The sequence below is a fragment of the Eubalaena glacialis genome, chromosome 18, assembly GCF_028564815.1.
Source record: "Eubalaena glacialis isolate mEubGla1 chromosome 18, mEubGla1.1.hap2.+ XY, whole genome shotgun sequence".
NCBI classification, from domain to species: domain Eukaryota; kingdom Metazoa; phylum Chordata; class Mammalia; order Artiodactyla; family Balaenidae; genus Eubalaena; species Eubalaena glacialis.
The window spans coordinates 36,892,101-36,910,712 of NC_083733.1; the positions used below are offsets into that span (position 1 = coordinate 36,892,101).

Sequence of the window (18,612 nt, forward strand, 5' to 3'; positions counted from 1 at the left end):
TGTTGAGGTAGGTTCCCTCTATGCCTACTTTCTGGAGAGGTTTTATCATAAATTGTTGTGGAATTTTGTCAAAAGCTTTTTCTTCATCTAATGAGATTGTCATATGGTTTTTATCCTTCAGTTTGTTAATATGGTGTATCACATTGATTGGTTTGCATATATTGAAGAATCCTTGCATTCCTGGGATAAACCCCATTTGATCATGATGTATGATCCTTTTAATGTGCTGTGGGATTCTGTTTGTTAGTATTTTGTTGAGGATTTTTGCATCTATGTTCATCAGTGATATTGGCCTGTAGTTTTCTTTCTTTGTGACATCTTTGTCGGATTTTGGTATCAGGGTGATGGTGGCCTCGTAGAATGAGTTTGGGAGTGTTCCTCCCTCTGCTATATTCTGGAAGAGTTTGAGAAGGATAGGTGTTAGCTCTTCTCTAAATGCTTGATAGAATTTGCCTGTGAAGCCATCTGGTCCTGGGCTTTTGTTTATTGGAAGGTTTTTAATCACATTTTCAATTTCAGTGCTTGTGATTGATCTGTTTATATTTTCTATTTCTTCCTGGTTCAGTCTCAGAAGGTTGTTCTTTTTTAAGAATTTGTCCATTTCTTCCAGGTTGTCCATTTTATTGGCCTATAGTTGCTAGTAGTAATTTCTCATGATCTTTTGTATTTCTACAGTGTCAGTTGTTACTTTTTTTTCATTTCTAATTCTGTTGATTTGAGTCTTCTCCCTTTTTTTCTTAATGAGTCTGGCTAATGTTTTATCAATTTTATTTATCTTTTCAAAGAACCAGCTTTTAGTTTTATTGATCTTTGCTACTGTTTTCTTCATTTCTTTTTCCTTTATTTCTAATCTGATCTTTATGATTTCTTTCCTTCTGCTAACTTTGGGGTTCTTTTTGTTCTTCTTTCTCTAATTGCTTTAGGTGTAAGGTTAGGTTGTTTATTTGAGATTTTTCTTGTTTCTTGAGGTAGAATTGTATTGCTATAAACTTCTGTCTTAGAACTTCTTTTGCTGCATCCCATAGGTTTTGGGTCATCATGTTTTCATCGTCATTCATTTCTAGGTATTTTTTGATTTCCTCTTTGATTCTTTCAGTGATCTCTTGGTTATTTAGTAGTGTATTGTTTAGCTCTATGTGTTTGTATTTTTTACAGATTTTTTTCTGTAATTGATATCTAGTCTCATAGCATTGTGGTTGAAAAAGATACTTGATACAATTCCAATTTTCTTGAATTTACCAAGGCTTGATTTGTGACCCAAGATATGATCTATCCTGGAGAGTGTTCCATGAGCACTTGAGAAGAAGTTGTATTCTGTTGTTTTTGGATGGAATGTCCTATAAATATCAATTAAGCCCATCTTGTTTAATGTATCATTTAAAGCTTGTGTTTCCTTATTTTTTTTCATTTTGGATGATCTGTCCATTGGTGAAAGTAGGGTGTTAAAGTCCCCTACTATGATTGTGTTGCTGTCGATTTCCCCTTTTATGGCTGTTAGCATTTGCATTATGTATTGAGGTGCTCCTGTGTTGGGTGCAGAAATATTTACAATTGTTATATCTTCTTCTTGGATTGATCCCTTGATCGTTATGTAGTGTCCTTGTCTCTTGTAACATTCTTTATTTTAAAATCTATTTTATCTGATATGAGTATTGCTACTCCAGCTTTCTTTTGATTTCCATTTGCTTGGAGTATGTTTTCCCATTCCCTCACTTTCAGTCTGTATGTGTCCCTATGTCTGAAGTGGGTCTCTTGTAGACAGCATATATACAGGTCTTGTTTTTGTATCCATTCAGCCAGTCTGTGTCTTTTGGTTGAAGCATGTAATCCATTTATATTTACGGTAGTTATTGATATGTATGTTCCTATTACCATTTTCGTAATTGTTTTGGGTTTGTTATTTTAGGTCTTTTCCTTCTCTTGTGTGTCCTGCATAGAGCAGTTCCTTTAGCATTTGTTGTAAAGCTGGTTTGGTGGTGCTGAATTCTCCTAACTTTTGCTTGTCTGTAAAGGTTTTAATTTCTCCATTGAATCTGAATGAGTTCCTTGCTGGGTAGAGTAATCTTGGTTGTAGGTTTTTCCCTTTCATCACTTTAAATGTGTCCTGCCACTCCCTTCTGGCTTGCAGAGTTTCTGCTGAAAGGTCAGCTGTTAACCTTATGGGGATTCCCTTGTATGTTATGTGTTGCTTTTCCCTTGCTGCTTTTAATATTTTTTCTTTGTATTTAATATTTGATAGTTTGATTAATATATGTCTTGGCATGTTTCCCCTTGGATTTATCCTGTATGGGACTCTCTGTGCTTACTGGACTTGACTTTTTCCTTTCCCGTGTTAGGGAAGTTTTCAACTATAATCTCTTCAAATATTTTCTAAGACCCTTTCTTTTTCTTTTCTTCTTCTGGGACCTCTGTAATTCCAACATTGGTGTGTTTAATGTTTTCCCCAAGGTCTCTGAGACTGTCCTCAATTCTTTTCATTCTTTTTTCTTTATTCTGCTCTGCGGTAGTTATTTCCACTATTTTATCTTCCAGGTCACTTATCCATTCTTCTGCCTCAGTTTTTCTACTATTGATTCCTTCTAGAGAGTTTTTAATCTCATTTATTGTGTTGTTCATCACTGTTTGTTTGCTCTTCAGTTCTTCTCGGTCCTTGTTAAATGTTTGTTTTATTTTCTCCATTCTTTTTCCAAGATATTGGATCATCTTTACTGTCATTATTCTGAATTCTTTTTCAGGTAAACTGCCTCTTTCCTCTTCATTTCTTGGTCTGGTGGATTCTTACCTTGCTTCTTCATCTGCTGCATATTTCTTTGTCTTCTCATTTTGTTTAACTTACTGTGTTTGGGGTCTCATTTTCACAGGCTGCAGGTTTGTAGTTCCCGTTGTTTTTGTTGTCTGCCCCTAGTAGGTGAGGTTGGTTCAATGGCTTGTGTAGGCTTCCTGGTGGAGGGGACTGGTGCCTGTGTTCTGGTGGGTGGGGCTGGATCTTGTCTTTCTGGTGGGCAGGACCACGTCTGGTGGTGTGTTTGGGGATATCTGTGAACTTAGTATCATTTTAGGCAGCCTCTCTGCTAATGGGTGGTGTTGTGTTCCTGTCTTGCTAGTTGTTTGGCATGGGGAATCCAGCACTGGAACTTGCTGGCCATTGGGTGGAGCTGGGTCTTAGCCTTGAGATGGAGATCTCTGGGAGAGCTCTTGCTGATTCATATTACATGGGGCCGGGAGGTCTCTAGTGGTCCAGTGTCCTGAACTTGGCTCTCTCACCTCAGAGGCTCAGGCCTGACACCAGGCCGGAGCACCAAGACTCTTTCAGCCACATGGCTCGGAAGAAAGGGGAGAAGAAAAGAAAGGAAGAAATTTTAAAATTTTTTAAATTATTAAAATAAAAAAAATAATAAAATAGAGAGCAACCAAACCAATAAAAAAATACACCAATGATAACAAGCGCTAAAAACTAAACTAAGATAAACATAAAAATCAGAAACAAATCAGCCTCAGACAGCAAACCCCAAGTGTACAGTTGCTCCCAAAGTCCACCGCCTCAATTTTAGGATGATTCGTTGTCTATTCAGGTATTCCACCGATGCAGGGTACATCAAGTTGACTGGGGGGATGTAATCCACTGCTCCTGAGGCTGCACGGAGAAATTTCCCTTTCCCTTCTTTGTTCGCACAGCTCCTGGGGTTCAGCTTTGGTTTTGGCCCCACCTCTGCGTGTAGGTTGCCCTCAGGCATCTGTTCCCCGCCCATACAGGAGGGGCTTAAAGCAGTGGCTGATTAGGGCCCTCTTGCTCACTCAGTCCAGGGAGAGGGAGGAGTACGGTAGTCATAATTGGAATGCAGGGCGAGCCTGCGGCGGCAGAGGCCACCATGACATTGTAACAGCCTGAGGTGCACCATGTGTTCTCCTGGGGAAGTTGTCCCTGGATCATGGGACCCTGGCAGTGGCGGGCTGCACAGGCTCCTGGGGGTGGTGGGGGGGTGTGGATAGTGACCTGTGCTTGCACACAGGATTCTTGGTGGCAGCAGCAGCAGTGTTAGCGTTTCATGCCCGTCTCTGGGGTCCGAGCTGATAGCCACAGCTCGCGCCCATCTCTGGAACTCACTTAAGCAGTGCCCTGCCTTCTGTGGGCACACAGGGAAGGAATCCCCTCTCCTCACACACCCCGAAACAATGGTCTCTTGCCTCTTAGGCAGGTCCAGGCTTTTTCCCAGACTCTCTCCTGGCTAGCTGTGGTGCACTAGCCCCCTTCAGGCTGTCTTCACACAGCCAACCCTAGTCCTCTCCCTGGGGTCTGTCCTCCAAAGCCCGAGCCTCAGCTCCCAGCCCCCACCTGCCCCGGTGGGTGAGCAGACAAGCCTCTCAGGCTGGTGAGTGCTGGTCAGCACTGATCCTCTGTGCGGGAATCTCTCCGCTTTGTCCTCTGCACCCCTGTTGCTGTGCTCTCCTCCGTGGCTCCGAAGCTTCCCCCTGCCCATCCCCCGTCTCCGCCAGTGAAGGCGCTTCCTAGTATGTGGAAACTTTTCTTCCTTCACAGCTCCCTCCCAGAGGTGCAGGTCCTGTCTCTATTCTTTTGTCTTGTTTTTTCTTTTTTCTTTTGCCCTACCCAGATACCTGGGGGTTTTCTTGCCTTTTGGGCAGTCTGAGGTCTTCTGCCAGCGTTCAGTAGGTGTTCTGTAAGAGTTGGTCCACATGTAGATGTATTTTTGATGTATTTGTGGGGAGGAAGGTGATCTCCATGTCTTACTCCTCCACAATCTTGGAGGTCCCCCCTCTTTGAGCCATTTTAATCCTGTCTCCAGTATCTCTTTATTTCTGCCTCTGCAGTTATCAGTGCCAGAGTTCCTCTGGGCAGGTCCATTGTTGACATAGTCATAATCCTCTATCTGTACATCACTTTGAGGGTGCTGATCATTAAGAAGTCTTGACCTTTTCCCAGACCCCCTCATGTATTTTAGGCATATCCTATAATGCTAGCTAATGCCTAACACAGTGCCTGGAGCTGCTCACAGATTCCTCCTCCAGAACTGCTCAGGTGGCAAAATGTTTCATGTTTTGAGGTGAGAATTGAGGCTAGCTCAATGTTTGCGAAATAGTTTGGAGAACATTAGTATCCCATGTCTTGTTAATGCTTGTTCGAGTTAAAGGACTCTAGGGATATCTAAGGCAGATTCATCTTCTGAGGCTGACATCACAGAAAGTAACCGCCCCTTTTGACAAAATAGTCCTTCACAGCACTGTCTGGAGGACTGGATGTGACATTTTATTCCATTGGGAATGCTGTTCTTCTTCACCACGATGCGAGAGGTGCGGGGCTCTCACGACCCAGGCCACCCAGCTCTCAGATCTCTTCCAGAACAGCCCCCGGGGCAGTTGCGGCTACTGGGGCACAGACACAAGCAGCAGGTGATTAAAGCCTGCAGCTCCCGCCAGGCGCTCTAGGCAGAGACCAGGGCAAGCCCCAAGCCAGGCAGCCGGGTGAACAGACATAGCGCACGGAAAATTCCTGAAGGCACATGCTCCTTGTGCGCTGAGGGGCCGCCTGATTTCTTCTTTTGCTCGTAGATTATTTAATGGTGTTTAATTTCTAAATATTTGGAGATTTTCCAGATATCTTTTATTGATTTATTTTTTTCCTTTTTTTTTCCCCAGCTTTCTGAGATATAATTGACACATAGTGACATTGTGTAAGTTTAAGGTATACAGTATTATTTGATATATGTATATATTGCAAAATGTTTACTACATTAAGGTAGTTAATATCCTTTATCTCACATAATTGCCATTTTCTTATTCTTATTGTTATGGTTAAAAACATTAAAGCCCTACTCTCATAGCAGCTTTCAAGTATATAGTACAGTATTGTTAACTATAGTCATCATGCTGTACATTGGATCCCCTTAACTTAATCATCTTATAACTGAAAGTTCATGTCCTTTGACCGACATCTCCCCATTTCCCCCACCCCTCAGCCACTGGCAACCACCATTCCACTCTCTGTTTCTATAAGTTCAATGTTTTTAGATTCCACATACAAGCGATATCATACAGTATTTGTCTTTCTGTTTCTGATTTACTTCACTTAGCATAATGTCCTCTAGGTTCATCCATGTTGGCACAAATGGTAGAATTTTCTTCTTTTTTTAAGGCTGAATATTCCAGTGTATGTATATATCACATTTTCTTTATTCATTCATCCATTGATGGACACTTAGATTGTTTCCATATCTTGACTATTGTGAATATTGCTGCAACAAACATGAGAGTTCAGATACCTCTTTGAGATCTTGATTTCACTTCTTTTCAATATGTACCCAAAAGTGGGATTGCTGTATTATATGGTAGTTCAAATTTTAGTTTTTTGAGGAAACCTTACATTTTACATCTGCTTATGTCATTAACACCATACTGTGTTGTTTAATTATCAATTATCTTTAAAGAGATTTAAATAACAAGAAAATCTTTTCTGTTTGCCTACGTATTTCACATTTTCACTGCTCTTCATTCCTTTGTGTAAGTGCAGATACTCATCTGGTGTTATTTCCATCTGCCTGATGGACTTCCTTTAACATTTCTTATAGAGCATGAGAAAAATATTGACATAAATGAGTATATAAGTATTATTAACCTTTTAGTGAAAGAAACCATAAATTTTAAAAACAATAAAAGGCTGGGGTGAAATGTTTATAACATATCAGAATAATAATAACAGCACATATAATAATAACAGCAGATATTGAAAGTGTGTTGTGCTATGTACTGGGCACTATATTAAACCATTTACCATGTATTTTCTCATTTAATCCTTACAACAGCCATTTGAGGTAATGTACCGTTGGGTTTTTTTTTAATTTTTATTGGAGTATAGTTGCTTTACAATGTTGTGTTAGTTTCTGCTGTACAGCAAAAGTGAATCAGTTATACATATACATATATCCCCTCTTTTTTTGATTTCCCTCCCATTTAGGTCACCACAGAGCATTGAGTAGAGTTCCCTGTGCTATACAGTAGATTCTCATTAGTTATCTATTTTATACATAGTAGTGTATATATGTCAATCCCAATCTCCCAGTTCATCCCACCCACCTCCTTCCCCCTGCCTTGGTATCCATAAGTTTGTTCTCTACATCTATGTATCTATTTCTGTACTGTTGTTACACTCATTTTGCAAATAAGAATATGAAAATAACAGGTAGGGGCTAATGTCCTTAACAATCAGAGATCTAAAAACCAATAATTTAAAAAATTTAAGTGCCAATTCTTAGAAGAAATATGAATAGATAATAAACATAAAAGTAACACTCAGCTTCTCTCATATAATCAGGAGAATGAGATAATTTTTAAGCTACCCAATTGGCAAAAATAAGAAGCAGTGTTACTAATATTGGCAAGATATGAAGAAGGATATACTTGTACACTACTAGAGGTGTAAATTGGTACATTTTTTTAGAAGGCCATTTAGCTTTACCTATTCACATTTAAAATATGCATATCCTTTGACCAGATGACTTCATTTGGAAATCCTTATACAAATTCTCAAGGAAAAATAACATGTGTGTGTGTGTGTGTGTGTGTAATGGGGAACAATTGAAGACAACCTGATTATCAATAGCAGGGTGTTAAAACGAATGATGGCATAGCTGTATAATGGAGTAAGCATTGAAAGGAATGAGCATGTAGGGAAACAGGCAGTTTGATGGGCTGCTGCTGGGGGATATAAATTGGTACAACTTCGCTGGTGGGAATTTTCAAAATAGATTTCAGAAGTCCTCATTCAGGTTGTATCCCTTTTCCCCATGTGTATGCTATGTTATTGAGTGGAAAGAAAAAAGTTGCAGAATAATATGTATAGTAGAACCCAATTGGGTTTGTTTGTTTTTTTTTTTTGAAGGATATATGTACTTAAATATTTGTATGTTCCCAGAAGAAGGTTTGTAAAGATGCACACCAAGTTGTTAACAGTGATTTTCCCTGGAAAGGAGGAGTTCAACTTTTTAAATGTCTCTATTACTTGAATTTTATAATAACTTTTGCAATAGTTTTGGAAAAAAAAAGTTTTTAAAAAGTTATATTGGTTGTAATTGCCAAAAACACATAGAGCAGTTGACTCAAAAGAAGCAAGACTGTTTCTCCCCAAGGGTTTCCAAACCGAGTGAATCAGAATTATTTCTTCCTGGGCTTAAACGGAATTTTTTTTTTTATAGTTAAGATGTTGGGCTCTACCTGTAGGACTCAGTGGAGTTTAAAAGAACTGAAATTTTATAGACCCCATGTTCCAGAGTATAATACCAACCTGTTTAGTGAGCATTCAGACAAGAACCGTGGTGCATGGCATTTATAATCTTTACAAACTCATATCAAAAATTAAAATGACAAATTATGCAACTGCAGTTAGAGTTTTTGTTGTAGGTTATGTTGTGTATTTAAAATTATGCCCAGAGTTATAATACAATAATGAAATCCTTTCATCCCTGTTGTGAAAAGGGAAACCAGTGGCAAATCATCACTCAAAACGTTGCCAGTGTGATGCATTGGTTATAAAAGATTATAGAGGGCTGCCTTGGGAATTCGCTGGCGGTCCAGTGGTTAAGACTCAGTGCTTTCACTGCCGTGGGCCCAGGTTTAATCCCTTGTCAGGGAACTAAGATCTCACAAGCTGCATGGCATAGCCAAAAAAAAAAGGCCACCTTTATCACTGGTTCTCATGTTTTTGTATAATCTAATAACAAAATAGAGTGTTCTTCATTTCTGTGAAATATCTAGTAAAATTGTTTAGCTAAAAAGGTAGGATGGGTAAATTACCTGGAAAAAGTATTACAGATTAGAATTTTAAAATCAGTTATTAGGCAGGAGACAAAGAAGAAATCATTATTCCTTCTAGTGGAATAACACTATTATATGTTAGGCCTTGATCAAAGCCACCTCAAAGTTTTCCATGTAAATGTTATAATCTGGGAGTTTAAACTATTTGTGTTGGAATTTTTTATCTAGAAAAATAATGTGAAGCCAATCATATATCAAGTACATCAAGGAAATTGAATATTTTGCATATGTTTCCTTACTCTGTTGAACACTGAAAAATTTACCTTTCTTGTAATAGAACTTTTTTTTCCTTTCCAAATTGCCCAGACCCAAAGTAATATCCAAAGTAATATTTTCATATGGAAAAAAAGAAATCTGTCTTTATAGTTTTATTTAAAATAATTATTAGAGAAAATTGAGCAGTAATAAAATTTAAGCTTTTTAGCTTATTATTTTCTATGTAACATAGAGGGACCTGAAGGAATGTAAATATTAGAAAACGCCTATAAATAGGAGCCATTACATCAAATCACACCATTTACAAAAGTTACTGCTGCATTTAAAGAAAATATTTTTACATGGCATGGTGTTGCACTACATAAGTAAGAGTGATGATAATACAAACACTTTTACTAAGATCTAAGTGGATGACAGGAATTGTTCTAAGTACTTTGCACTCAGTATTTCATTTCTTTTTTACAAGTTCTTTAAGTACTCATGTTACTCAGTTTACAAATAAGGATCTGAGTCTTCAGGAGGTTAAATAACTTGTTTAAGGTCACATAACTGCTAAATGACAGAGCCAGATTTTGAATCCAGGTAGTCTGGTTCCAAAATCTAAACTCATCACCACTTTGCCTATAGAGTAGGATTCAAAAGGGAGGACTTCATAGCTATGCAAAGTATAACACTTTTTTTTTTTCTTTTATCTGAGAGGTACTCAGCAATATCTACCCTACTGTCCGTTTGGGAAGCTCAAATTGTATCATTGTAGATTTACTGCTTTGGGTTTACAAGACTTGGGGATGTCAGGAATCTCTATTTAAAATGCAGATTTTTACCTAAGGAGTTATACAAATCTAAAGGGATGATGACAGTGTCCAGGAACTCAGTAATGAAACACAGCGTCGATGGCTGTGGAGCAGCAAGGAAGGGCGGAGAGATGGACTTGGAAATCACAAAAGAGGAGAGAGGCCAACAACCAACTAACCTCAGGATTTCTGCCAAAGGCTGAAAAACGATAGCCAACAATTTAAGTTTTTTATGGCTCAGGACAATAATTAGTAAGATGTAGGGATTTTTTTCATATTACTTCATTGTATACCATTTACCATCTCTTTGATTCTAGTAATTACAGCATAGCTGATGCTACTCAGCATTGATATGTTATATTAACTAAATGCCATTGCCTTTGTCTCACAGCAATCAGCAGGCCTTTTTACTGGAGAATGTCCCTTGTAATAATGCAAGCTGTGAGGGGGCGCGTCGTATGTTTAAAGTCTACTGGGAGCTGATGGACCTAAACCAAATCAGAGATGCAGTGGTTGCCACCTTCTTTGATATTTATGAAGATGTGAGTTCAGAGCTCTTCTGTGTGTTTGGAATCTAATTGCCGTCCACCTTATCTCACTTTCACCCTATTTGACCAGAAAATGTAGATGAGATAATGAAAGAAAATGAGTCAATTAAAGAAAGCTCCTTTTAATGTTAAATGACAGAGGGAACACATTTATTGATACCACTGACTGATCAGTACAGTGAAATATGAAAATGATTTTATCTCATTTTATGCTTGTTTAGATTAAACCACTAGAGAATCATGCTCACAGCAATTGTGCATGTGCACGAGTAGAGAAAAGAACAGCCAACACATAACAGACCCTTAAACCTGCACAAGATCACAGAAGGATGGGTTCAGTGTGTACTCTCTCTTAACCTAGTGAACTAGAGTTGGCATCTATTGCCACAGATTCTTGTGACTGTCTTCTGTTGCCAGGTGGCCTGGGAAAGGCGCTCAGGGCCCTGGTTTTCTTCTTTCTAATGTCAAAAGCCAGTTTATCAAGTGCTTCTGGGCATTGTTGAGGGAAAATAGAATCTCCCAAGCTGTTTTGTTCTTTAAAAGAAAGCCAGTTTATCACTCAGAAAAATAATAAATTCTGATAAAAATGTGTTAAATTCCAGAGTTAATATGTCACAGTATATCCTTGTAAAATAATTTGTTTATTTTAAAACATTAAATCTCCATCAAGACATTATGTCCAACCCTAAGCCCAGTTGGTTGGTTTGTTTTTTTTAATAAGAGGCTAATTCTCAATTATATGAATTATCCAAGTCCTTATTTTCCTCTGTCTCTCTGCTACCAAATCTTGTGTTCGTTCACTTTTCATAAGCAATTTCCAAGCATAAAAGTAATTGGTAAAAATATCACAAGAGGGAAAATCAAGAGAAGTAACTACAAATCAATTAATTTCTGTACATAAAAATATCATAAATGAAATTTAAAATTGTGTTTAAATCTGGGAAATAAATTAGCTATGAAAGAATTAAATATTTAATATTCTTAACATAGAAAGGGTTTATTCAAACTGATACAAGTCACCAAAAACTCCCACTGGAAAAACAGAACATGATTAAGGCAATTTACAGAAAAAACACAAGTAGCTAACATATGAAAAGATATGATAAATGATCAACCTCATTAAGAGTCAGCAGAATGGAAATTTAAATGAACATACCTTCTTTACCCCCAATAAAATTAACAAAGCTTCCCACTTTTTTAGGAAAAAAAAATAATGGGGGCCAGGGCAGATGAAGAGGTACCTTCTTTCTCTGATGATTGGAAACACTTTGGTAGTCCATATCACAGACCTTTAAAAATTCATGCAAATATGACTGGAAGGAAGTACAAAATTCTAACAGTTATTTTCAGAGATTAAAATTATAGGTGTTTTTCGTTTTATTTATATTTTAATATTCAAGTTTTTATATTTTTAATATTATTTTTATTTTAAACATCAAGTTGAATAAATAAGGTTTATATTTACATGGTAAACGTATCATGCATTTTCATCATTTTTTTCATTCAGTCTAGTAGTTTGTTCTTACCATTTTTATGTTTTTTCCAGGGAATCTTGGACATTGTAGTACTAAGTAAAGGATATACAAAGAATGATTTTGCCATCCATACACTAAAAAATAACTTTGAAGCAGATGCTTATTTTGTTAAAGTCATTGGTGAGTATTTGTTTTATATGTTTTATTATTACTGTTAAGTATTAACATTTAATTTTTTTTAACATCCTTATTGTAGTATAATTGCTTTACAATCGTGTGTTAGTTTCTGCTTTATAACAAAGTGAATCAGCTATACATATACATATATCCCCATATCTCTTCCCTCTTGCGTCTTCCTCCCTCCCACCCTCCCTATCCCACCCCTCTAGGTGGTCACAATGTACCGAGCTGATCTCCCTGTGCTATGCGGCTGCTTCCCACTAGCTATCGGTTTTACATTTGGTAGTGTATATATGTCCATGGCACTCTCTCACTTTGTCCCAGCTTGCCCTTCCCCCTCCCCATGTCCTCTAGTCCATTCTCTTGTAGGTCTGTGTCTTTATTCCCGTCCTGCCCCTAGGTTCTTCATGACTTTTTTTTTTTTTTTTTTTTTTTTTAGATTCCATATATATGTGTTAGCATACGGTATTTGTTTTTCTCTTTCTGACTTACTTCACTCTGTATGACAGACTCTAGGTCCATCCACCTCACTACAAATAACTCAATTTCGTATCTTTTTATGGCTGAGTAATATTCCATTGTACATATGTGCCACATCTTCTTTATCCATTTATCTGTTGATGGACACTTAGGTTGCTTCCATGTCCTGGCTGTTGTAAATAGAGATGCAGTGAACATTGTGGTACATGACTCTTTTTGAATTATGATTTTCTCAGGTTATATGCCCAGTAGTGGGATTGCTGGGTCATATGGTAGTTCTATTTTTAGTTTTTTAAGGAACCTCCATACTGTTCTCCATAGTGGCTGTATCAATTTACATTCCCACCAACAGTGCAAGAGGGTTCCCTTTTCTCCAGCATTTATCGTTTGTAGATTTTTTGATGATGGCCATTCTGACTGGTGTGAGGTGATATCTCATTGTAGTTTTGATTTGCGTTTCTGTAATGATTAATGATGTTGAGCATTCTTTCATGTGTTTGTTGGCAATCTGTATATCTTCTCTGGAGAAATGTCTATTTAGGTCTTCTGCCCATTTTTGGATTGGGTTGTTTGTTTTTTTGATATTGAGCTGCCTGAGCTGCTTGTTAATTTTGGAGATTAATCCTTTGTCAGTGCTTCATTTGGAAATATTTTCTCCCATTCTGAGGGTTGTCTTTTCATCTTGTTTATGGTTTCCTTTGCTGTGCAAAAGCTTTTAAGTTTCATTAAGTCCCATTTGTTTATTTTTGTTTCTATTTCCATTTCTCTAGGAGGTGGGTCAAAAAGGATCTTTCTGTGATTTATAACATTTAATTTTGTATTCTCTCTGTCAACACACATTTTCCAAAGAGTAAAACATGCTCCTACGTAACGTATGTACAACTCTCCAAAGCAGATGGTCAGCTTCAATACAACATTACCACCCTGTTCAAATTTTGCCAACTGTCCCAACAATGGCTTCTTTCTTTCTGACCCAGAAGTCTGTCGAGGAATACCTACTGTCACATCTTCTCCAATCTGGAACAGTTCCTTTTCATGTCCTTATCAGTTTTAAAGAATACAGGCCTTACATTCTGTAGGATAATCCTGTTTCTTCTTTACCCAGCTCAGGATACACATTCTTTGCAGAAACTCCACTACATGGAATTTAGTGGAACCGATGCTGTGCCCTCTCAGTACATCAAATCAGTAAGCACGTGATGTTGACCTGTCCCACCACCCTGGTGATAACCTTGATCATCTGGTCATCTTGATGACTACTAGGTTTCCCCACCTTAAATTCACTATTTCCCCCTTTGTAATTGATTAGTATTTTGTGGAGGGGTATTCTGATATTACTTTAATATACTTTTCCATATCAAATTTCTACCTACCAGCCTTAGAGTCCATTGACAGCTCCTGCCTGAATCAACCATCTATTTGATAGGTGTCAAAGAGTGATTCTATTTCCAACACCCCTGCATTTTTTAGTTGGCATTCTACTCTAAGGGAGATCTTTCACTTATCTCATTTATCAGTATAGATCTGTGTATTTGTATTTTATTCAATAAATAATATCATTTCTTTTAATGTTAAAATTGTTCCCAGTGAAGGCAGTAGGAACTCCTTCAGGCTGGCTCCTTTATCTTTTTGACATGTGCTCTGGCAAAACAAGATATTCCAGGTTCATCTTTTACCTCCTTTGCCCTAAGTCTAGAATCTGATCTCTTTCTTCAAGGAGCCCTGGTTCCTTTGAGTAGGGGATGGTATTTTAAAACCCAGTTCTGGGTGCTCAGTGTGCTCGTTGCTACTGGGCTGTTATTTCTTCTAGGTTTTCTCAATGGACAGAACTAAGAAATACAGGTAATGTATCACACACACACAACACACAAATATACATACCTAAAACTATCTTATATATATTATATAACAATGAATTCATACCATTACTTCTATTTCTAATCCAACACAACATTTCAAGGGTTCCTTCTAATCTTTTCTGTTTGTAGACATCTTCTCTAACTCCCATTTTCCTCAGTATAGTTACCTATTTGTTCCCTGTTACCTGTTCCCAACCATGCAAGCCATCTACCATCTCCTCCACCTAAGACTTATGTTCATCGTAGAGATCCTGTACATGTTTTGTTAAGAGTATGCCTAAGTATTTTATTTTCTTTGATGTGATTATAAATGTTATTGTGTTTTTAAGTTTAGTTTCCACATGTTTGTTTTTAGTGTATTGAAATACAATTGATTTTTGTTTGTTGGTCTTGTATACTGCAACCTTGCTCAACTCACTTATTAGCTCCAGGAGGGTTTTTTTAGATTCCGTGGGATTTTCTACATAGAAAATCATGTCATTTGCAAAGAGGGACAGTTTTATTTCTTCCTTTCCAATCTGTGCCCTTTTTTTTTCTTTTTCTTATTCTTATTCTAGGTAGAATTTCCATCGCTATTGATATGTTGAATAAGATTGGTGAGAGTGGGCATCCTTGCCTTGTTTCTGATTTTAGGGAGAAAGCATTCCATCTTTCACCATTAAGAATGATATTAGCTCTTTGGAAATGCTCCATATTGTATTAAGGAAGTTTCCTCTATTTCTAGTTTGCTGAGAGTTTTATCATGAATTGGTGTTGAAAGGTAACTGTTTCTGTGTCACTGTTATTATAGTTGATATCAAGACAGCCATATCTGTTCATTTGTGAATGAAATGACACAGTATTTCATATAAATGTTTATTACAGTTTTGAAGCGGTCATAAGTAGCTGAACACAGAAAAGCGACAGAATAATGAATGAGTGTTGAGATTTATTTTGAGAAATGAAAATGGCAGAAAATGTAATTTTCTTTTCTAACCAGCAAATTCACTCTTATTTGAATGAACTAAGAGTAACTCCCCATCTTCATTACTACTGCAGCCACAGAATACTGGTATTATGAGTCTAACCATTTCTGTACTTTTTATCCATATGACTGTCTCCTGTTCTTTACGATTTTGAAGGGGGTATTATTTGGCTGTTTCAGAGCTGCTCAAGAGAAAGTAAGCTTCTTTAAAGAATTAAGTAATGATACAACAAACTACTTGAAAATGAAATATGTCTGAGGTTTTTCTTTAATCCAGGCAAGTGGGAAATGGAGTATAGGTGAAATGACTTTGGCCATGTGTTGTTGACAGTTGAAGCTGTGTGAAGTATGAGTGGGATTCCTGATACTCTTCTTTCTAATTTTGTTTATGTTTGAAAAATTACACGTAAAAATTTTAAAAACCCAAGAGTCTCTTGAGAGTCTGTGGCCTGTAACTTCCTAACCTAAGTCAAGGATGGGTATCACTGGGTAGCACTGCCGTCACCTTAACAGCATCCCAAGGAAAGTTTTCTCCAAACATCACCAAGCTCAGACCCAGAGATAGCCAATTTGGTGTAGGAAGTTTTAGTTTTAGAAAGCAAGATAACTTTGCACTTACGGATATTAACGTAAATATTAATAACATGCTTTACAGAAAGGTCATGGGAAATGAGATAATTTAGAGCAATCATTTGTGAAAAATAACCTTCTAGTTGTCTTGAGATGCTCTTCCACTCTTTCCTTTGATTGTTACTTGTTTTCCTTAAGCAGACAGTTACTAGTATATAATTACCCTTTCAAAGCCATCTACAATGTCCAGAGTTGATTTTGCTCTAAAGTAACTGTTACTCTAATGCTCAAACCAGCCTATGTTAAATGTCACTGTCTCAGTTAAGGAAATTTGGGTACTTAAGCTTCTGTATGTGGCTAGGGAAAGGTAATACTATCCTTCTGCCTGTTCCCTCACTGATTTCCACAACACCACAGATCTACAGAATGCTCTTCACTCAGGGGACTCTGTGTGTTGTGGAATTGGAGGGATTCCCTAGCTCACCTGAATCAGAACTAGCTCCTAGCTCTAATTTTTTTCTCTTATTCCTGTCAGATACATTGAGGTTCTGCATTCTCATTCTACTAGTACTTAACACAAATTTCTAACAAACATATGTGAACCTGTATTTCCTTGGATTTTTAAAATTGTAACAGTATCTTCACCTTTCACTACCCAAATAAGATGAGACCTTTCAAAAGCTTTTATTCCCCTGCCTTCTTCCAGATTTTGTTGAAATAATGTGGAAGTTTATTTCTGGATGACTGATTTGGTAACAGTTACAACCATGTTATCAATGATTATTTAAACTTAACAAGTTTTACTGGCTTTATTGTCACCATTTACATATATACCACATCTTTACCTTTCTTCACTCGAATTCCTATTTCTTTTGATGGAATGCTTCCTCAAGAGATTTTCAGAAAGTTGTACATAGGCTAATATATTTTCTGAGTACTGGTATGTCTTAAAATATCTTTTACTAAGCATAGGATTTTTTAATTTAAAAAATAATGAATGAAAGGTAGGTGATCAATAACAGACAAAAGAAGTTTTCCATATAGAGTCTAAAATAATGTCTAAATGACAAGAATGGGTGGGATGGGGGTCTTTATTTCACACGTGATATTTGATTATGATACTTGCTTGGGATTCATGTGTTTTAAACAAAACCTAAAGACATTTTCAGAGACTGAATGTGAACAGTCACCCATAATCCAGGCAAGGATTTTTCATTTTAAATGCTACTAAAACCGTTATACAGTATTGACCTGTATGGCTTTGATTTTATTCTTCTCAGCCTTGTCCCAACCTGCACATTGGTTTGGTGTTACAGTATTTATGCACAATTATTGCAGTTTTTTGGTTTTGGCATTTGTGTAAAGTAGCTAATGTAAACTGAATCACAAAGCTAGAAGCCAAGGTTTTATACTTTAAATATCTTTAAGAATACATGGGCTAAAAAAATTGCAGAGGAAGGAAGACTCCCAAACTCATTCTATGAGGCCACCATCACCCTGATACCGAAAGCAAACAAAGATACCACTAAAAAAGATAATTACAGGCCAATATCACTGATGAACATAGACGCAAAAATCCTCAGCAAAATACTAGCAATTCGAATCCAAAAATACATTAAAAGGATCATACACCATGATCAAGTGGGATTTATCCCAAGGATGCAAGGATTTTTCAGTATCCGCATATCAATCATTGTGATACACCACATCAGCAAATGGAAGAATAAAAATCGTATGATCATCTCAATAGATGCAGAAAAGCTTTTGACAAAATTAAACACCCATTTATGATTAAAAACTCTCCAGAAAGTGGGCATAGAGGGAACCTACCTCAACATAATAAAGGCCATATACGACAAACCCACAGCTAGCATCATACTTAATGGTGAAAAGCTGAAAGCATTTCCTCTAAGATCAGGAACAAGACAGGGATGCCCACTCTCACCACTTTTATTCAACGTAGTTTTGGAAGTTCTAGCTACGGCAATCAGAGAAGAAAAAGAAATAAAAGGAATCCAGTTGGAAAAGAAGAAGTTAAACTGTCACTGTTTGCAGATGGCATGATTATATACATAGAAAATCCTAAAGACGCTACCAGAAAACTACTAGAGCTCATCAGTGAATTTGGTAAAGTTGCAGGCTACAAAATTAATAAACAGAAATCTGTTGCATATCTATACACTAACAATGAAAGATCAGAAAGAGAAATTCAAGAAAAAATCCCATTTACCATTGCATCAAAAAGAATAAAATACCTAGGAATAAACCTACATAAGGGGACAAAAGACCTGTACTCCGAAAACTATAAGATGCTGATGCAAGAAATCGAAGAAGACACAAACAGATGGAAAGATATACCATGTTCTTGGATTGGAAGAATCAGTATTGTGAAAATGACTATACTACCCAAGGCAATCTACAGATTCAGTGCAATTCCTATCAAATTACCAATGGCATTTTTCACAGAACTAGAACAGTAATCTTAAAATATGTATGGAGATACAAGAGACCCCGAATAGCCAAAGCAATCTTGAGAAAGAAAAATGGAGCTGGTGGAATCAGGCTCCCTGGCTTCAAACTATACTACAGAACTGTAGTCATCAGAACAGTATGGTACTGGCACAAAAATAGAACTATGGATCAATGGAACAGGATAGAAAGCCCAGAAATAAACCCATGCACCTATGGTCAATTAATCTATGA

General features: G+C 37.1%; 1 protein-coding gene across 3 annotated transcripts in view; it reads left to right on the forward strand.

Moving 5' to 3' along the window:
- The window catches only part of ITFG1 (integrin alpha FG-GAP repeat containing 1), a 265,097-nt gene that overhangs the window by 174,240 nt on the left and 72,245 nt on the right, over positions 1-18,612 (forward strand). For all 3 annotated transcript variants that reach the window (XR_009698047.1, XM_061174414.1, XM_061174415.1), the window contains exons 11-12: positions 10,225-10,375; positions 11,928-12,036. Coding sequence is in view for 2 of the 3 variants with exons in the window: in XM_061174414.1 (XP_061030397.1) it covers positions 10,225-10,375; positions 11,928-12,036 (260 nt within the window). In the remaining variant the exon portion in view is untranslated. The remainder of the gene's footprint in view (positions 1-10,224; positions 10,376-11,927; positions 12,037-18,612) is intronic.